General features: G+C 30.1%; 1 protein-coding gene across 5 annotated transcripts; it reads right to left on the bottom strand.

The window, feature by feature from the left end:
* Nucleotides 1–807: 807 nt before the first annotated feature.
* Nucleotides 808–22,407, bottom strand: LOC131934835 (protein mono-ADP-ribosyltransferase PARP14). 5 transcript variants are annotated; one of them, XM_059290962.1, is made up of 24 exons: nucleotides 22,202–22,407; nucleotides 17,812–19,917; nucleotides 15,906–16,160; nucleotides 14,753–14,989; nucleotides 13,203–14,187; nucleotides 12,630–12,967; nucleotides 12,284–12,505; nucleotides 11,883–12,092; nucleotides 11,636–11,736; nucleotides 10,982–11,094; nucleotides 10,518–10,632; nucleotides 10,218–10,320; nucleotides 9,793–9,902; nucleotides 9,295–9,373; nucleotides 8,303–8,425; nucleotides 7,989–8,054; nucleotides 6,297–6,476; nucleotides 5,189–5,344; nucleotides 4,699–4,847; nucleotides 4,116–4,333; nucleotides 3,646–3,818; nucleotides 3,297–3,427; nucleotides 2,642–2,816; nucleotides 808–2,514 (listed from the first exon to the last, which is right to left on the bottom strand). In XM_059290962.1, the coding sequence occupies exons 2-24, from the start codon at nucleotides 19,844–19,846 to the stop codon at nucleotides 2,249–2,251; spliced, it is 6,540 nt and encodes a 2,179-aa protein (XP_059146945.1). In that variant the 5' UTR covers nucleotides 19,847–19,917; nucleotides 22,202–22,407; the 3' UTR covers nucleotides 808–2,248. The 5 variants fall into 5 exon arrangements, with proteins under 5 accessions (XP_059146945.1, XP_059146946.1, XP_059146949.1 ...); XM_059290963.1 differs by lacking the exon at nucleotides 22,202–22,407 and adding an exon at nucleotides 22,057–22,161; XM_059290966.1 differs by lacking the exon at nucleotides 22,202–22,407 and adding an exon at nucleotides 22,141–22,161.
* Nucleotides 22,408–22,597: the final 190 nt, after the last annotated feature.

Here is a 22,597-nt window from a genome sequence, read left to right as displayed (position 1 = left end):
ATAAAGATATTGTTTATTAGATGCAACCCACATGGTAAATTACAAAACAGTTCAACAACACGTTATGTATTGTGGGATTGGTATAAAGAAATCGTTGAAGTCCATGACGATGCCTTTTTATATTTGTTTTTAATAAACACCCAGTAATGTGTTAAATAAAAGTTGTTTTTTTTTATTCTTAATTCAAAATATAAACATAGCGTCACTAAATCTCAGATATTCTCACGTTCATCGTTAGAAAATACAGACAGCAGCGGATACCTCAGTAATAAATATCTGATTATTCTGATCTTCATAGTTTACCCATCCAATATACACCTTTTTTCAAAAACATAGCTTCGCTTACTCTGGTTCTAATTTGAGGAACAATCCTAATAATTCAAAACTAAACTAAAACAATGCTACGTCCTGTGTGATGGCGTAGCCTAAGCGGTAGAGTGGTATGTTACTAACCCGAAGGTCTCGAGTTAGAATCCGGGTCCAAGTCAGAAGAGCGCCCTGGAGTCCACCCAGCTCTGATGGGTACCTAATGGGAAAGTAAAGACGGCTGGGCATAGTGCCGACCACATAATCTCATCATATGCCGCGATCTACTTCACCTGCCCCAAAGACCATCAGGTTTGAAAGACTTTACTTAATCCTACGCACTCCGTCCCGACCACATCTTCTGCCATCATTAAGATTGAAATATGTGATATCCTACACCACAAATGTTGAAATATTTCACTTCTCATATTATGATTATAACATGTGACTTGCTATAGCATTATGAGTGATCAACATAACACAGTATTATGGTCGATTTATCTTATTTATTTTAGCACATAAAACAACAACAACAAAAAAAACACGCATAATTCTGTAGCGATGTTAGAACAATTCACAAAAAAACAAATTACACATACAAGTAACAAAACTACTCACTAAATTATAACAGTCGCACAACAACAACGCTTTTACCCATAGTTAAAACATGCTTTCGTTTATTACAACAATTGCAGGTTAAAGGAATTACTGTAGATATTTGAACTAATACTGCAGGATACAACTGGAGAATCATTCAGATAGTATCAGCTGTAAGGGCGTAAAAACGCACACAAAAATTAATACAGAGTTTCTTTCAGGCCCTCTACAGGGGATAGGGGTAGCCTCCAACAAAATTTAAAATTGAAAAATCTATAATTTATATAGAAATACATACTTTAACCAGTGTCCACAACCCCTCCCACCCCAGAAAGTTTCAAGTGCCCCCACCCCCCACCCCATAGAAAAATGTCTGAAAGAAACAATGTAATTCCTATAAAGGTTTTACCAAGTGTAGATAATTTTATATAATAGTAATTTTAAAAATGTGCTAGCAATTACGATAGAACAACAAAGTTGTTTGTAATAATAATAAAACAAAAATCTCTTGCAAATGTACATAAATTATTGAAAAATCTCAGATTTCTATTCAACACCATATTTTAACTAATCATTTTTGCTGGGTTTATTTTTTTGCCAATACCAAGCTTTAGCCTGTAACTATAAATAAGCTTAAATTTACTATCTCTAATCAGGCCTTCAACTGATATTTGGTCTATGTAAGGTTAACAGATGATCACAGAAAAGTAGAACTGGTGTGCTAGAAACTCAGTTTTATCCCAAACAAAAATAGAATGATTTTTGTTTATTAGTAAACACTGCCCTATTTTGAATAGTTTACTATATGTTTAACAAATCCATTTTGTTTTTAAATGTTGGATCATAATTACTATCGGTCTAAAATTGAATTAATTTGCATAAGTGTCCAAATGTATATAAAATTTGAAATAAAATCTTAAAAAATGCAGTATTCCTTATTATAAAATCCTAAAAATGACTAGGCTAAAATGAGATAATAAAGAGAAAATTATAATACATTAAAATATTGATATGCTGAATTATTAATTATGGCAGTTTATTTTTGGTTGTGTGATTTATCCTACATAGTAATCTAATGCGTGTCATACATGTCTGACTTTAAAATAAAAACTTTATATTTTGAACATGAAAAATAAATGTATGAATAATTAATTTTTTCATGACATCATTTTCATTTATGAAAGTGAATTTACCATCTCGAATTTTTAAAAACAATGGAATTTTCAAATGAAAAATTTGTGAAGGATATGCCCAAAACCATAAACTGAATATCAATATGAAAGAGAAAAACATGATAAAATAGTAAGTAAATGTCTGATAAACATTTACATACATAAAAAAATGTTTAAGAAAATGAAATAATGTATTCAGGATAAGCTTGGGCATCATTAAAAATGACATAAGTAGACTTGACATTGTCAATGCCCGAGTCGTACGGATGTTGTCCATTCTTCAGTGGCAGTGACCTGATATTCGCCTGGCCTAGAGTGGACTCTCCAACAAGGACTTTGGCCTGGTACATCCTGCACAGACCTGTGGTGGGATCAGCGCTAGAGGTTTGTACACAAGCAGCTGGGTTCACATAAAAGTGGGCACCCAATCCAAGTGTTGCTAAGAATAAGAAAAAAGATACATCAGATTTTTTCAACACAAAAAAATTCTTGATATATATTTGCAAGAGAAGTTATAAAAATTTGTCCTTGTTTCTTAAATAAAACAAACACTAGAAGATTCTAACCTGGGCCGGCATAGTTTTGTAAAAAGCCATTTGTGTTGATGATGTTGATGTTGGCTGGCTGAGCTCCAAAGAACAAAGTTTTCTCATTCTCATGCTTGGGTGGGTTTCTTTTAGTTATTTCTGTTTTCTTCAACTGATAATGTCTGTATAAGCTTTTATTTTGAACTCGTTCAATCTGAAAGTGGTTTAAAATGTTACTTCAACTCCATGGAAATCTTTAATTTAATTCTTTCAAAATATCACTCAAAATTTTATTAATTAAAAATATATTAGTAAAAACGTTAAGACATATTTTTTATTTTATATTCAATAACGCTTTGACATGTAATATGGCATTTTAAAATAATTTTAATATTAAAAAAAATAATCATAATTTTTTATTATAAGAAACAGCAACTGATAAGTTGAACGTTAACTTTAAATTGCACAAATATAATTTAACTTTATTCCTCCATCACTTTTCTGTTTAAATAACTCAAATAGTGGTATTTTATTAAATGTTTAATGAAAGTCATTTATTTACTTTAAAAACAAAATCAGATGCTCAAGTAAAGGAGAAAATTATATCCAGGATTTAAAAGTTTCCATCACCCCTCTAGCATATGACCACAGCAAATAAAAATAGCAAAAATAAAAAATAGATTGCTCTTCTTACCTGTTTCACAGTTCTGCCTGTGGGTGTAAAATTTTTGGCCACAGTTTTGAACTCATTAGATTCAGGTTTAACCACAACTAGCTTGACATTTTCATCCTTACTCATACCACCCCAAGAACCTGGTAAAGCATCTGAAAATAAAATGATTAAATAATAAAATTATAGCAAAATAATTATAAAATGTTTGCATGAGTATTTTAATTTGAATTTAAAAATTATAACTTAGCCATAAATATTAAACATGTTTTAACTTTTATACTACTATTAAAATTGATATACTATGTATAGTTTAATAATTAAATGTTAGCAAAGTAAAATATTTTATATATAGATAATAAAGAATCGTTACCTTCATTAAGGTCAATTCTTCTAATTGGGTACCCAGGGGTAACAAGTGTACCACCTCGCATATAGTTTTCCTCCATTGTCTTAAAATCAACCTTGAAAGATCGCCCTTTCTCATCTTTAACTATACATGATGATGACTGTCTGCTAAACTCTTTTTCAATCTGCCTGTTTATACTGCAGATAGAGGAATACAATTAGTAGAACAGTTGAACAGTCCTTTTTAATACACATGATAAATATTTATTTTTATACCTAAACAATCAGAAAAAAAGAAGGTAAGCAAATTAAAATATATTGCTGAATTTATTTTAATTTAAACACTTAATACAGAAGATTGATTTAAAAAATGCCTTTTTTTAAATATATTTTCATAATTACATTTTACAAAAATAAAATCTGATGTTAAAAAAAACATACTTTGTACATTTAAATGTGTTATAATAAAATTTAACTTCAATAAAATGTAGTTACTTCTCATCAAAGTCTCTCCATCTTTCTTTGTTTTCATACTGCCATTTGCACTGCAATGGTGGTTCCTTGTTAGCCTCTTCACGCATGTTCATAAAAAAGTTAAAGAAAGATTTTTGAGCTTCGTCTGTGCTGACAGGGAACCCTTGGACCACAACTTGATCAGCCTTTAATGTCACATACGTACAATGCTGTAAGCCTGTGTCCTTTAACTTTTTTACCTGAAATTTAAGAATTTACAAATTATTTTACTTTATAACTGAAATTGATTGAATAATAGGTTTATTATGAATTAAAAATGTACAAAAAATTAGCAATTGGTTTTTATAGATTAGTTTTAACTACATGATAATAGTTACAGATTCTGCAAAATTAAAAACATTTGCTATTTTATTTTTGTTCTTTTCATGTAATTTATCTTGTTTAGCAACAAACATAAGTTTTTAAACTTTTCATAATTTTTTTGAAATCATGTAATTTTATTTCAAAAACATTGGTATTATTTTATTTTGATTTAATTAAATAAAACTATAAAAGTTACAATTGAATGTTAATTATAGGCCTTTTTAATATCTATCATCTTTACCTGTTCTGGAGTTAAGTTTTTTAATTTGAATGAATAATCATGACAAAAATATTTTTTCTTGCATTGCTTTTGAAGTTTTTCGATAGCTTTCTTCACATTACCATGTTCATTGGATATGACAGTCATTTGTATGAAATTATCTTCAATTTCTAAATTGTAAAAAGAACAGTATTTTAGACATAATAATTTATGTGTAACACAATGTATTAAGTTCTGTAAAAAAATAAATGTGTAATATGTTTAACTATAGATACTTAAATCTGTAAGTTTATCAACCATTTCATTAAATTTAAAAAAGTATAAGTATATGTTGATTAGATGAATATTTACAATTTAGACAGTTATATGTTCAGCTGGGTTCAAAGTGAGTGAATTAGAAATTTTTTTTTTTGCAAATCAAGAAAGTATTCTATAACAAAGTTACAATTATTTTCAGAGCTTAGTAAATCATGAGAAATTGTCTTTTTTAGATTTAATTATTTGTGGATACCTTGCATTTGCTGTTTCTCTACAAGCAAATCCACAATTCTGTTAGATAAGGCAACTAAACGAATATCTTTCAGCTTTTGCGGATTACTTGCACCAAATCGTTTAATTGCTTCCAAAAGTGATTCTTTTATTTTATAAAGATCTGCATTTTTAGAAGCTGAAAAAGAAATAGAAGATATTTATAGATTCCAAAAAACATTTTTTTTTTATATTTAGTACATTTCTGAGGGATTAATATTGCTGAGTGTTAACACAGTATTTAAAACACAACATTTTTTTTTATTAACCTCAAATATAAAAAGAAACAAATATAACATGGATTGGCTTTTTTAAAATAATAATTATTTAATTATTGTATAAATTTTATACATATTATGATCACCATGACTCACTCAGTATTATGGTGGGTGTATCTGATTTATGTGCATATTACAGAACTCAAAATCATTCAATTCATTTGAGATATACTAAATTAAGTGGACACAATTTTAATTACTTGTGTGAATACTTTACTCTTAAACATAGGCATGAGTAAATTTTGAATATATGCTTATTCAATAATTTGTGCCGTTGTTAGTTAAATTTTATCCAATTTCAACGGTTACCAGATGGTGAGATTCTCTTTATATTTTACATGCTAGTGATCAAAGTGTTTTCTTAACAGATTACTGTACACAGCAATAAAATAAAAGGTGAATGTATTTTAAATAGTGAAAGCCATTACTAGATTAAAGTGAAACAATTCATTAAATTAAAAATTCATATCTAATAGTTTTTTAAAGATATTGAATAAAGGAGAATATTGGAATATTGATATTATTGAAACTTATTTTATTGGAAGATATAAAACTAATAGAATGAGTTGATACATTTGTACCAATGAGGTCTTATAGAAACAATCTCTATCTTTCTAGGGCTGGAAACCCAACAACCAAATGTTGATCTGAGTTCTACCAACGTTTTCAGAAAACAAATACATACATATTAGTAAAATAATATAACAAACACAAAATTCAACACATGATTCAAGAAACACAAAATTCAACACAACATCCAACAAACATCCAACCCAAAATCATACAACAAGCATGAGTAATCACTTGACTGACCTGCACCCAACACTGGCAGTGCTAATGACCGGATGCCAATTCTCTCTGCCTCTTTCAATACTAAACTGACTCCACTGCCCCAGTCATACTTAAACCTATCCATACTCAGGTGGAAAATTTTAGAACAGGGAAGACCTGAAGCTGATGTGACAGCCAGTCCTTTGTCTTTCATTTTGTTAACTGGTGAAAAATGGTTTTAAAGAAGAATGTTTAAAACTGTATACCTTTCTAGGACTATAATTTTGTTAACTGGTGAAAAATGGTTTTACAGAAGAATGTTTAAAACTGTATACCTTTCTAGGACTATAATTTTGTTAACTGGTGAAAAAATGGTTTTACAGAAGAATGTTTTAACTGTATACCTTTCTAGGACTATAATTTTGTTAACTGGTGAAAAAATGGTTTTACAGAAGAATGTTTTAACTGTATATCTTTCTAGGACTATAATTTTGTTAATTGGTGAAAAATGGTTTTACAGAAGAATGTTTTAACTGTATACCTTTCTAAGATTATGATTTTGTTAACTGGTGAAAAAATGGTTTTACAGAAGAATGTTTTAACTGTATACCTTTCTAGGAACTATAATTTTGTTAATTGGTGAAAAATGGTTTTACAGAAGAATATTTAAACTGTATTCTTTTCTGGGTCTATAATCGTGTTTATAAAAAAAATAGCTGACATAAATAGATAAACATTTTGGAATTAAAATCAACAACAACTAGTTATCACAAAACTGTTTTTCATAAATTCAAAGCAGATTGATCAGCTGAGAACAGAGCTATAAAATATACATGATTCTGGCAGGACTTGTCTACAGGGGTGGGGTCTCACTTTCCCTGTTTGTTTGTGATAGTGTTGTCAAAGCATAAGTCTACATAGTCTTGTTTTGTATTTTGTTTAAGGGGATATGCTAATGAAAATATCACTAAAATTTCGATTTTTTGTCAGAATGGGTTTCTTGTACATTTGGAATATTTGTCCATTTCTTAATTCAGGAAATAAGAACTTAAATGAAATTTTTTTTCTAAATTTAAATTATGACCCTATATGTGAAAAAAATAATCATATTTTTCAAATATTACAAGTTAGCTATGAAATATTTGACATCAGTCATTATATTGTAAAGGCGGCTGGGCATACTGCTGACCACACTATCTCTTCATATGCTGAGGTCACAGAAACAAGTGAACTCTACTTCACTTGCCCCATAGACCGTCAGGTTTGAAAGGGAAACTTTATTTTACTTACATCATATTGTATTTGGCATCATTACTTAAAAAAACTAAACTAAATTTTACAAAAGGCAAACCTTAACTATTTAGCACAAGCACAGTAATTTGAGCTTCAATATAGCATGATGAAGAAGAAAAGTTTATGAGGATTCTATTTTGCTGTTTTAGGAATTGAAATCTTTGAAAAACTCCTAGGAAAATTTCTGTACAATTACATTTTTACTGTTTTACGCTATGTTACAGAGTGAAAGTGGTGTGTTGTAGTATGTGAAAGTGTGTAATGTGAGACTTTTGTGTGTGATGAGTAAATAAAATGTATTTGACTGTGAAGAAGTGGGAAAAGTGGTGACAGATTTTGTAGGCTGTTGTTGAAAGAGTTGCAAGTTTTGTCAGTTTTATCTAGGTCAACAGTAAGTAAAGATGTATTGAGAAATTTATATACTAAGCGATTTTTTCATACCGTTTTCAGAGCATTCATCCTGAAATGATCTGCCACATTTTTCAAGAATTTTTTTGCACACTGCACCTACAAATAAATTTTTAAAATATCTCTAAATAAAACAAAATAGTCAATAAGAAATGTTATTTTATAAGTTTAGTCTGGTTTAAAATTTAATTTTACTTTATAAAATTATGCAGGATTGAACCATGTATAAAGTAAGAGAAAAATGAGTTTCTTTTAATTAACTTGAATACTATTATGTCATTAAAATACCAAAAAAATTATTTTAGATTACTGATGTAGAGTGACAGCTAGATTATGCACCTACTTACCTGAGGAATCCAAATCCATTGACTCTTTGATGCTGTTTGCTATAGCATCACATTTTTCTTGTGTAATATCTCCAGTTTTAATAGACAGTGTTACAGATCCAAATGTTAGCTTGTGATTTTGAGCTGAAGGTATAAAATGCAGTAAATAAATTTTAAATTTGACAATAATTTATTATTAAATGTCATTATTTATAATTTATTGTATTAAGAACAACATGCACACTTTTTTTGGCACAGGTTGGTTTAAGTTTTCAAATATTCTGTATAACTTTTTTTTAGCAATTATTAACTTGGATTGAAATAGCCAGTACATTAATGGTAAAGTTGTATAAATACAACTAATGTAATTTTTTGCTGAGTAATTCAAACCATGCAACATTTTTCTGACTTTTAATCTATATATATAAAAATGAAAGTATGTTTGTCATTTAAGCATTACTAAACTTTTCATACAATCACCATAAAATTTTGGGAAGTTGTTGAGAATAATCCTGGGGAGGTTTTTGCAAACAAACATTTCAATTTCTCAGGGGAGGTGCCCAGCAGGGTGCAATTTGATGCCTCAGGCTTTCCATGAGCGCTATGGTGCTGACTTTATTTTTAAGGAGCATCCTACAATAATGACATGGCAGCAAACTACAATAGATGATTAAACGGCGCCAGGGGCTGTACACCTGTGGCCATGTAGCTTTCTTCTGAGACCACAGCAACAGGCATGTTAGTAAATTATAAACGAAAAAATGCAATTGTAATTGCCATGTTGTGGACAGTACCCATTCAAATAAAATGATTCAACTTATGTTTGCTGAGGTGTTCTTCTGGGCTTTTTAAAAAATGTGTAGATATTTTGTTTAAACCAAAGCATGGCTACCTGCCTTTCTTTAAATCAAATTAAAGTAATTTTTTTTAAATGTGACTATGGGATTACAAATTAAAATTTTTTTTGATGATCCAGTTAATTGTTTTTAAAATTTTTTGAGGTAATAACTCACTGAGTCTCCTTCTGTCTTGCTCAGGTTCTTCAATATCATCCTCATCCTCAGCTTCAGAGTTTAAAATTTTTATAAATGTCTGCAGAGGAAAAAAATATTAACTCTTATAAATTTATTGCAAGTATACATAAAATTCAACAAATGTATTAAAATACAACAAAACTGTAGACTTCCTAAAGAGTTATGTAGCTAAAATAACTAATGTAAATTTCTAATTTACATTTGCTTAAAGAAAACATAGACATTATTACTTGAATAAGCAGCAAAAATAAATGAATTGAGGACATCATTTCATATTTAAAAATGAGCACTCACATTTTAAACATCCTTTTAGAAAACGAATTGCATAGAAAATAAATTGAATATTGCTAAAAATAAAAGTAAATAAGGCTTCTTGCAATTTTGACTAATTTTTAATAAGATATGTAAATCCAAATGAGTATCAATGCTTTTTATTAAATAATAAAAATAAAATATTCAAATAAACAAAAAACTCACTTCTTCTGTTTCTTGATCTTTTGCATAAAGAACCCAAGTTATAGAGGTCAAATTAGAACTAGATCTGGAGAATTTTTTAACAGCTTCAACAAAAGCTTCTCCAGACTCCTCTAGGTGTAGAGAAAAATATTTAATATTTGTCAACACAACTTAAATATGGATTTAAATATGAACTTAAATTTTAATTTTTTAGTTCAATTATCTGTTTTTATTATAATTCCTCATAGCTATTCATTTTAAATTTTCCTATATTCTTAAGTATAAATAGTTTACATTAATCTTCACTGAAATATTATGACTAATGTAAGCTAATATTGATGCATAAATTAAATGATTATATTTCGTAATCATAAATATGTAACAGTAATTAATGGGAAAGTAAGATGTAGTTTCTTCATGTTGACATAAAGGAAGATTACACGTACGTGCAGGATATCGCATGCCACCAATGCCCAAGGCAGGTATAGAAATAGTTGTTAGTTGCTTGTCATCAGCACACTTCAGTATTTTTAACAACATATCAGTAAGCTGTAAGAAAATATCAGAGTCATAGATTAGATAAATATACAAAAAAATTAACAGAAACTGAAAAACAAAAATAATCACCTTATTTATTTGATCTACATGTGATTTGAAGAAAGACTGTAATAAATTTACATAGACAAAATACAAAATCGAAAACATGAATAAAAATATTTACATAGCCATAGATTATAGGCCTATACCTGAGTTGCAGTTCTATCTCTCCATCTGGGCAGACAGACATGGTAAATGTGTTTTGTGTCGAGGTTACCACCGGCTGTTAAAACAAACTCCCCGGGGTCAAGTGGTGCGCTATAGCTAAACAATTTACAGTGTTTTAATTACCAAGTTTTTCAAAACATCTCAACTGTTGATGTTGTTTTTAAAAATGAATCTGTAGCTACAATGTTTACTTGCCTTTAGATTTAATTTACTTAAAGAACCAACAAATTGTATGCTTTAATTTTTTAAATGGTTTACTACAATAATATGAACTACCTTAAAAACTTAATGTTTATGTCTTGATGTTAAAATCATTATTATTTTTTGTACTACAAAAGGTATTAACATTGTCTAAACCTGATTGTCATGCAATCCTTTAAACTCTTCAGAAAAACACTAATTACAAAATATTGATAAGATATTCAAACTTCTTCTCTTGACTTACTTATCATTGATCTCATCTTGTATCTCCTGACCACCATATTTTAATACACTCTGTGAAATCTTGCTTTTGGATAAATCAAGGCTTTTATCAATGGTAGTCACTATACCATCAGTCTAGAGGAGACATGGCAAAAAGCTCATATAAACTAATTAAAACATTTTTTTAGAAAGTTTCAAAATAATAAATGATAAGAAATAACACATCAAGTACCACAATGCCAACAACCAACATTCAATAAAATAAAGATTTTTACTTTTATATCACTGACAAAAAGTCAGTCAAAAAATGTTTCAATAACAAGTTCAAATCCAGGACTGGAAGTTTTATGATATCTCTTAGTGTAACCAGCTCTGAAGGTACTTGAGAATAACCTGAACATTTAACTGATCACAATATCCCTTTATTGAATTCTACTTAATCTGGCAATCAGGTCTTAAAGAGATATCTTACAACTGACTACTTAAATAACAGTTAAGTCAAGGGGCAATGTTCTGATAGTTTTGAGCTTTTTTTAAGAGGAACTGTTCTGAAACTTTTCAGACCATTACGTCCAGTTGTTTTAATTTCACAACCAACAACCACTACAGTTAGCTTGCAGTTAGTTCAGTGATATAGGTATAGTTTTTTAAATGTTTAACGAGAAATAGTTCAAACCTTTGATTTAGTAATAGTTCCGCCAATAACCTTGAGAGTTACTGGGCCAAACTTAAAACAGTTTTTACTTCTCGCAGACTTGGGATTTTTTCTGCTTTCAGCTATAATTTCATACATAAACATTGTATTAATTGTAAAGGTCTAAATATATATCTATTTTTAAATATTCTTAAAAATAATTATTTATTTAAAGTGTTCATCAAATCTTTGTATTTTTTTAAATGACCAAGAGTGATGTCATTTTTACCTTTAGCACTTTCCTCCTCATGGATATTTCCTAGTTTTTCTAAGTAAGTTTCAAATGTTGCTTCAAATCTATCCATCATTTCAGAGATGTTTTCAACATTTTCATCACAGAATAAAATTTCTGCTAAGCGGTTATCACTAACTGAGAAATAGTTCTGCAATGCTGTTATGATCTTAGAACATATTGCGAAACGTGGAAGCTTGAACTTCTCTGAAAAAATAAAAATTTTAGAAGAATAAAATTAGACAGTTAATATCAATAGTAAATATAACTATGCAGTTTTAAAAAACAATTACAGAATAAAAGAAGAATTATTAAAATTATTTACATTTGGATTTAATATTAATCTAATCAGCTTGGTGGGTAAGATACTAAATAACACATTTAAAAAAACAGCTTACTGAAAAACAAAGCTGTTGGGAAAACTAAGGACTTCACATTGTCAGTTGCTTGCTTCAAACACCGGACTATAAGTTCCACAAGATCTTCTATGTCCATGTCTGATGATGATAAGACTAAATGATATATTTCTCTGATGTTCTTAATTTCTCCTGCTGAAGTTTGTATAATTTTCTCCCAGGCTCTTTTCTTTTCATTTATTTCCTTCTGTATTTGGCTGCCTCCTAAAAATATATAAATATGTATTCAAACACTAAACATATTTAAGGTAATATTTAAAATACATGTTATTAGCAAAGAATAAATAAAAAATTGTTATTTTAATTATTTCCATAAAATAGAAGCTACCTCTTAGGAGAATGTCTTTCCCAGGATCATCTAAACAGTTGCCATTTCTATCTATAAAACTTATGACTGCATCAGCTTTAATATTTAGTGGATTTCCCTGCAGAAAAATCACTTTACAATTGTGCATTTGTGCTGAAGCTATAGGAGTGATAGAAGATCCTAGACCAGTAGAAATCTCAAGATAATCTGAATCTCTTTCATTTTCTGATTTGTTTTTCTCCAAGATGATGCATTCATAATCCTCTTCAATCTCTTTGATAATTTTAGCCCCATGTTTTGAAAGGAACTGATTAATTCCAACATAACTTAGATCTGTCTCTTCAGCAACAAATGAATCACTAAAAAAGAGGTTAACTTTGTTGTGAATGATTATTAAAAAATTGACAGAATTTAGTAAAATATTATAATAGAAAAAATGAAATTATATAAATGTACCTAATTTTTTTTATCTGCTACTAAATTGTCAATTTATGAAACACAATGTAACTGTTATTTAAAGTATGTAAATATTAGTTAAGCTACTCTTCTAAAATATTTCCTTTTGTACAGCCTAAAATTATACTTAAATCTGACCTTAGGTTTTCCAGATATGTCACCCCCATTTCCAGCTGCTCAAGTAATCCTTTAAGAATTATTTTATTTGAAACACATTTCACATCTGTGCCTGATTTTTGAAGGTTTTCCAAAATTTCTTCAAATTCTGTTTTACAAAATTTATTGATATAGGCCTTCTTCGTATAAGGCATTTCTACTTCTCTTGTATGGATTTTGTTTTTGTCTAAAAACTGTTCAATTGAGCTAACAAGCTGCCACATCTGCTCTGTTCTTGTCACAATTAAAAGGAATTTCTGCTTCCGATCAACTTTTATGATAGATGTAGTTTGTTTTTCATCTGTCTTTTTCAGCTCATCTAGAAACTTCTCCCCGTTTGGAGATTGTAAAATCCCAAGCATTTCATCATCTAGTTCCATGTGTTTAATTTCCGCTTGTGATTTTATTAACTGGCATACTTGTTTTATATCCTCATCTTTTTTGTGGCAAACTTTAAAGGCTTTATTAAATCCAGCAAAAAATGCAGATATTTGTTTGGCCTGAAGAAGCTGATTGGTTTTTTCTTGAACATCCTCAAACATTAGCAGCTCTTCACTAGGTGGTGCCAAATTCAGGTCTATTTTTTCTGTTCTTAGTGTATCACTACATATTTCTAATATTTTACATTTTACGTCTTGTGTATTTCTTGAACTCCCCTTAATAAAGGTTGAACATCTTTCTTTATCTGCAATCTCTAATGTTATTTCTACAGAATGGTTTTCTTGAAGGTCTTCAAATATGTGTAGCTGCTGTAACAGTTTGATTTCACAGTAATCTAGTTTTATTGCTTCACCACTTTGTGATGTATTTGTTGGTCTTTTATAACCATCATGGTGTGTTTTTTCAGATTCATTTTCTGTTAAATGCATGTCAAAGGTGTCCGGTTTAAGACAGGGATAAAACTGACAAATATCCAAATTTGCTCCCTCAAGTTTGTAAGACCCTTTGGCAATAATATTCTCCAAAGCTTAAACAAATAAAAGTTGTATACACATATAAATGTTATCATCATATTAATCTTTCTAGGGATATTACACTTATTTTATAACACAAAAATGTGACATTTTTTATCTACCAGCTTATAATGATATAAAATGTTGTCTAAGACCACCTCACTTAATATTATATACCATTTCTGAAAATATCCCAACTCAAAATATATGAATATAGAAAATCAAAGTAGAGTTATATAATATTGATCAATCACACCACCCCACTCCATCTAACACAATAATGACAAAACACTGCCCAGGAAAATCATGTTACACAGTTGGTGTAAAATACCTCACACTACCAAGCTTATGTACAGGAATTTTAAAATGGTAAGTTATTTTTAGTTTATTGTTCTAGTTGTAATCATGCACCTAAAATCATTCTCTGGGTTTCTAACAATCAACTTTTCATATGCTTAACAAATTCAATATTATTCAGATATTGAGGATGAATGAATGTTAAATAGTTTTGAACCATAAGACTCCCCTCCACCCCTACCTCTGATTGCCCTTTCAAATATAATAAAGATAAATATTTACCTTCATAAGTTTTGAAAGTTACTATAGCACAGTTAGCATTTATCCTGTGAATGGACTCCACACTTTTTGGTTGTCCCCCTTGACGTTTGCTTGTCAGAAAACGCTCTAGGGTAACATCCAATGTATTCTTATTTAAATTGTCCACAATAACCATTTTATTTCTGTAGACAGGTGCCACTATGATCTTTTCATTTTTATATTCCACAGAACAATCCCATGACAGCTCTGCAATTTTTCCTGTAATAAATTAAAAACTATTCATAAGGATGTCTTTATTCTAAATGTTATAAAATTATTATTGTAGCACATCTTTAAGTCACCAAAGGAGATGATCTAATAGCTGTTGAATGAAGAAAAGACCTTTGATTGTAACTTCAGCATATTACCATAATAAACTAACAATGACTCTATGTGGAGTGTTAAAGATGGATTAGTCTAATTAATTTAACATGCAAAGGTATGTTGCATTGTTATTGTTATAGTAACCAAAATCATCATTTGTCTGCAAATAATTCACTAAATTCTGTAAATATAACTGAATTTATTCTATCAAGACAGCACAACAACTGCATTTAGTCATAAATGGGATAACATTAGGCATGGCAGATAGGCAACAGATGCCTCACTCTACCAGAAAACTTCCTCTCTCTCCTTGTTGTCTCAGACCCCACTACTGTAAACCCTTCATCCCTTCTAAGCCTCATAAATCCTGCATCTTTTTTAAAATGCAAAAATATTAGATAAAGATATATATAATACAATACAGTACAGTAGGCCTATAAGCCAATACAATTGAATAAAATATGATTGAATGCAACCCAAAATAATACAGTGAGGTACAATACAATATTCATAACAATGATGGGAAGTGTAATACACATTTTTTATCCACCAATACTTAGTTGCATGTGATGCAGAACATCAAAAGAACAAGTATAAAGGGAAGCAGATTTAAATGGTATCTTATAGCCTCTCTTATTTTATAAATTTTACTTTTTATTTAATTTTAGAGGTGACAATTGACTTTCCTCAAATTTTGCTAAAATCCTATCCAAGCATATTGACAAATATTTTTATTTTATTAATGCAATTTGTGTACAATCAAAAGGACGCTAATGTATTTTAATTATATCAATTGTTTTCACTATCTTACCTTTTGAACAATGTTCAGGTGAAAAAACAACTACAGCAGACCTGGGATCATCATACTGTATAATATTTATTATTTCAAGGTGTGACATTTCTTGTATTAAAGCATGTACTCTATGAAGATCCTTCTCAGTTGTAAGGCTGTTGCAGTGAATGGAAATCATGTTGTGGAATATGTCAAAATCTTCAGCTGATGCCTTGGTGACTTTTAACAAATTGCTGCTTTCATCATGTTTAACCTTTCTAAATGCTCTAGCATCTGGTAAAAAAAAATGGTTTAGTGTTCACGCATTGAATGCTGATTTTTAAAGTAATAATTATAGGGAACAAAATGGACAGAAAACAGATGTATATTTATGAACTTAGTAAGTCAAATGAAATACACTATATATATGCCCATATACAGTGGCATAGCGAGGTCGGGTATCAGCCGGAGCGGCACTTAATGGTGTCATTCCCCCCAATAAAATATATATATATATATACATATACATATACATATACATATACATATACATATACATATACATATACATATACATATACATATACATATACATATACATATACATATACATATACATATACATATACATATACATATACATATACATATACATATACATATACATATACATATACATATACATATACATATACATATACATATACATATACATATACATATACATATACATATACATATACATATACATATACATATACATATACATATACATATACATATACATATACATATACATATACATATACATATACATATACATATACATATACATATACATATACATATACATATACATATACATATACATATACATATACATATACATATACATATACATATACATATACATATACATATACATATACATATACATATACATATACATATACATATACATATACATATACATATACATATACATATACATATACATATACATATACATATACATATACATATACATATACATATACATATACATATATATATATATATATATATGTACATATGCATATACATATATATATATATATATATATATATATATATATATATATATATATATATATATATATATATATATATATATATATATATATATATATATATATATATATATATATATATATATATATATATAATTTTTAAATCTTGCAAATCAATAAAAATAAAACAGAGGTCATTAGAATCAATAACAGCCAGGACCTGCCTATACAGCTAAATGGAGAAGATTTATGAGAAACAAACACATTCACATATCTGGGAAGCGTGATCAATAAGAACGGGGGAGCAGACGAGGACATAAAATGCAGTATCAACAAGGCTAGATGTGCCTTCAACTCACTGCGCCCAATGTGGAGGTGCATGGCCCTGTCACTCCAGAGCAAAATTGGGATTTTCAACGCAAATGTCAAGGCAGTGCTGCTCTATGGCTCGGAGACTTGGAGGGTTACGAAGACAAATACTGATAGGCTACAGGCATTCGTAAACAAATGCTTACTACATATACTTAAAATAAGATGGCCAGACAAAATATCAAACAAAGACCTGTAGCAAATTTTAAAGCAACAGCCAATAGAGAAAGATATCAAGGTACATAAACTGGGATGGATCAGACACATGTTAAGAAGAGAAAAAGAAAACATCGCAAAACATGCTATGGACTGGAATCCCCAGGGAAAAAGGAGGGTGGGCCGGCCAAAAAAAACATGGAAGAGAACGGTTGAGGAAGAGGCGAAAACAGCTGGGCTCACATGGGCACAGATTAAGGGAGCAGCCCAAAACCGAGTCCACTGTTGATGTGTGGTTGCAGCCCTTTGCTCCACAGGGGCCACAAAGGAATGATGATGATGACGATGATAGGTTTTGTAGGTATACTTACATTTCTGCTGCTCAAAAGTAAAAGTAACAAAAAGGAGTTTCTGTAGTCCATCTAGCAGCATGGTATCTTCTTCAATTTCCCCTTTATTTATGCTGGGATCTTCTAGATACAAGACATATGTATCTTTTGTTTTATGAACATCAGCAACCTTGGCTTTGATAGTTCTCTTCACTTTGTCACAGTCCTCTTTCTCTACACTTGTCTTACTTCGTGTTGATTTATTTGCACTCTGTGTTTCTTTTTCCTCCTTAGATTTTTCAGTTTTCTTTTTTCTTCTAGCTGATGCTCCTGCTGAACTGGTATTCAAATCTTCATCACTTAAATTACGCTTGGGTGACTTTTCTTTCCTTTTAGCTTTCAATGGTTTGTCTTTGTTTTCCTTTTTAGACATTTTTAAATCAGAATTATTTCTTTTCTTCTTTGCTGATGTTTCTGTGACTTTTTTAACAGATTTAGGACTGTTATTACTGCTGGCACTGTCTGAGCTATCATCTGATGATGCATTGGCTACCTCATCTTCCTGGCTAAAGAATATGCCCTTTTTGTTTAATTCTCTAGTAGTTTTTTGTTTTACTGTCTTTTCTTCAGGAGAGTAATCTTTTCTCTTTTTCTCTTTTTTACTTCTTTGATCACCAGCTGATTTTTCAGTGATTCCACTATTGCTTTTTTTGGATGATTTCCTTTTCTTATCATGTTTTTCAGACTCAGAACTAACCTCATCGCTGTCAATATTATTTGCACTGCGGCTGACTTTTCTCTGTAACTTTGATTTGGCAGCATCTTCACACTCAGAACTACTCTCACTATCTACTTGAAAGTTTGAATTTTTTGTTTTGGTTTTACTTGGTGTCTGGATAGGCAGCATTTCTTCATTGTCATCACTGTCTTCTCCGCTGCCTGAATTTATCTGATTGCTTGTTTCTTTTAACTTTCTATCACTTTTTGAAACTTCTTTTTCTTTTTTTCTATCTCTTTTTGCCTGTTTATCTCTAGGCTTGCTGGATTCTTTAGACTTTTTCATACTGCCTTGTTTCTTTTTGTTGTCTCTAACACTTGAAGCATCTGAATCATCTTCACTACTCTCAAAGCTCAATGACTCTTCAGCAGTGTCTGGCTTTTTAGCCCTCTTTTTTTGGTTTGTTTTTTTTACTTCAGAAGCTTTGGCCATTTTTTGACTTGATGTTGAACTTTGCCTGACCATATTATCTTTTTTTCTGGTGTTTTCATCATGACTGCTGTCACCGGATGAGGAATTAAGTTCTTTTTTTACTTCTGTTTCACTGTCAGAACTGGAGGATTTACTGTCATTAATTTCACTATCATCTGGTCTTTTTACTTTTTCTTCTTTAGTTGGTTCTACTTTACTGGTGTCTGAATGTTTTTTCTCTCTTTTCTTTTCTGTCTGCTCTGGATTTTCTGGCCCACCAATTTCTCCATCAACAGATTTTTCTTTCTTACTTGTTTTGGAACTTGAATGTTTTAAATCCAGTTTTTTTACTTTTGATCCAGGTTTTTCATCATTCACAGAATCAGACTGGGATTTACCTTTTGCATTAAATTTTAAATTTTTTGTCTTACTTTTTGTGTTAATTGAATCTGTAGAAGTCTTATTTGCTGTTATTGTTGAAACATGAACAAAACTATCATCACTGTCACTTTGCATATGCGCATCTAAATGCTCCCCTTCATCACCTATTTTACTATGTTTTGATTTGTTTTTTGTAGATGATGATTTTGAACCAGAAGCCCCAGCACAGTTGTTTTCATCCATGTCTTTTTCCTCCTTATCATTTTTTGTATTGGAATTCTGGACATTTTTTTTCTTTTTACCTTTTTCTTTATCAGATATTTGGCTCGGGTCTACTAATGTATTTGGACTGTCGAGTTTTGGACTTGATTTTGCTTCCTTTTCTTCCTTTGAAGATGGTAGATGCTTTGATGCACTAGAATCATTGTCACTTTCACTTGATGACTCATCGTCAGCAGGACTTGATGAGTTTGAGAAGTTTTGACCTTCATCACTCTCAGAACTCATTTTATTATTATAAACTGGATTCGATCACTACTTTGTTTTAATGATTGGAGTTAATATTTCAGCGTGCATTCCTGCGCAATGGAAAGGCAATCGTGAAATTTAAACCATAATTATTTAATGCCTTGAAAAATAAATATAGAGTTATGGATTTTTTTCTATTTTCAGAAAATAAAAATTGTAAAAACAAATAGCTTGCGTTACTGTTTCTGAGAGAGATAAAAATTAGGCCTATAGTCTAAATTAAATATTATAGATCAAGGTATATGCTCAAAATCATATACACTATTGTAAAAATAGGATAGTAGGGCATAATCTGTACAGAGAAGATCCAGATGTATTATATTACACCAGCTAAGTTACTAGTATAAGAATCTTTAGATGATATGTTTGTTACTTTGTAATTAGTTTCCACAACACCATTAATAATTATTTAGAATCAAGTAGGGCCTATAGTTTTTCAATACTTGGCCGGATGTTTTCTGGGGTCATCATTTAATATATAGTCTTTTATTTTAATTTTAAACCAAGTGTGCTATAAGACCTAAACTGACATAAAGTCAATAAAGTAAATAAAAAGATCTATGTAGGTCTATATTCAACAATAACGAAACAAGAAAATCTAGATCTAAAATATAGTCTTCAATTTAGGCCTAATTTATATATATATATATATATATATATATATATATATATATATATATATATATATATATATATATATATATAGGCTTATATATATATATATATATATATACAGTGCCGGCGTTAGGGGGTGGCAAACGGGGCGGCCGCCACAGGCCCCGCGCTTGCAGGGGCCCCGAGCTTCAGCACCGCCATTGTTGTCTGAATTAGTTTGTAAACTTAAGTAATCTTTGCTGTATTGAATTTGGAAAAAAAATGGCCGAAATTGTTGATTGTTATAAACTGAGGCCAAGGCTGATGTTAGTGAGTTATCCCCTACATGACCTGGGACAGACCGTCATTCGATACGAAGACATTAGTGTCACACATCGCTGGCACGGTCGACTCGCTTTTGACCTGAGGTGACTGGTGATGGCGGTTGCGAATTAGCCCCCGACCTGACATGGGAGGTGAAATCAGGAAAACACGTAATGAGATACCCCATAGTATTCTGACCGATGAAGTGAAAATGATTCTGACGAAAATAATTAATTCCCAATGATCGTAAAAGATATATACGATCCGGGTAATTGGGAACATGTATCAACGATGTCACAAGACAGGCTATGCGGCCTGTCGATTCTGTCAATAGAAAAAGACAAAGCCTCCAGTTTGGACTATGATGATATAATCATGGAATTTTCCTCACGAAAGACAAAAAAAAAAAGATCTTCGTTTGTGAACGTACTGGTAAGATTGTCATAAATAAACATTAATGTAAAAAATCAAGTTTGAAGCCGATGTTCATCGTCTCTTTAATGCGTGTCTCGAACTTATATCTGTTTTATTTTTTTTATTTTTCAAACAAAAAGCTTTAACAGAAACAAGCAACGTTTCAAAAGCACTTCTGAGTGAACACATTATTTTTTAATCAGTGTCTTTATGTTAAAACTAATATACGACATTGATAAGAAGCTTAAAAATACCATATATATCGTTATAAATATTAATTCGCGTTGAGAAGAAAAAAAAACGCCTCACTGTACATGTTTTATTTAATTATATACCAATGAAAAAAATATAAGGCCCCGCGCGGATGGTTGGCCATAGGCCCCGCGTACCCCTAACGCCGGCTCTGTATATATATATATATATATATAGGCCTATATATATATATATATATATATATATATATATATATATACCTAATATATATATATATAGGCCTATATATATATATATATATATATATATATATATATATATATATATATATAATAGGCCGATATAAGGCATTATAGTTATAGTTTATAGTATAGAACTATAGGTAATAGACCTACGTTTAAAAAAAAGACTAGATCTAGCAAAAGTATTGCATTTCAATTTCAAATACAGTCAAGACAACAAGAACATTTCAACAATCTACATGACACATGAACATAGGCATTTGACATTTTGAGATATACTCATACTGACTATCGGCCTACTCCGTTGTATAATATTTAAATATTTACTATTATTTACTAGACTCTAGATCTAGATCTATATCTAAATCTAGACTAGATCTAGATCTACAAAAAAACCCTCACAAGATTAAATCTAGGCCTACTAGCAAAACGTATTTCATTAATATATTTTTAATTTCTAAGAATTGTATTTTGGTTTCTTTTTACTTTTACACTTCGTTTTCGCTTCTATTAAATAAATTACGAGGAACTCTTATGTTTGTCAAACCTTATCGCCAGTCTTGCTTTACGAAAATGAAACTCAAACTTGCTTTCTAGGGTCCCAATCTTAAAGTTGAAATGATTTTGATTATAATCAGATATAGAATCTAGATCTAGATCTATGTCTTTACTAGCCTACTAGTCTATTCTAGTACTAGACTGTAACTAGATCTCTAGACCCTATCAGTTTTTTTTCTTTAATTATTAAATTGCCTGTTAACTTTTTTTTAGGAAATGGAATGGGAATTCCCAATGGGGAAAAAACCACCAAATGATTTCGATGAAAATTGTATCCAAACTGTGTTCTGTAAGTGTCATGCAGCTTTTCCGATTATTTTCCCGTTGAAATATAAATATGGTACAGGCCTAGATCTATAATGTATAGTCTGGCATTTAATACTAT

The sequence above is a fragment of the Physella acuta genome, unplaced genomic scaffold, assembly GCF_028476545.2.
Source record: "Physella acuta isolate Inbredline_101_S28 unplaced genomic scaffold, ASM2847654v3 ptg000118l, whole genome shotgun sequence".
NCBI classification, from domain to species: domain Eukaryota; kingdom Metazoa; phylum Mollusca; class Gastropoda; family Physidae; genus Physella; species Physella acuta.
The sequence above is the reverse complement of the archived record's forward strand: the minus strand, read 5'-3'. Positions and strand labels throughout refer to the sequence as shown.

Coding starts and splice junctions, on each gene's coding strand:
- LOC131934835 (XM_059290962.1), bottom strand. CDS start 19,846: ATGAGTTCTGAGAGTGATGAAGGTCAAAACTTCTCAAACTCATCAAGT. Junction 14,188..14,752: donor AACTTTCAAAACTTATGAAG/GTAAATATTTAT, acceptor TATTTGTTTAAG/CTTTGGAGAATATTATTGCC. Junction 4,848..5,188: donor AGAGAAACAGCAAATGCAAG/GTATCCACAAAT, acceptor TTTACAATTTAG/AAATTGAAGATAATTTCATA.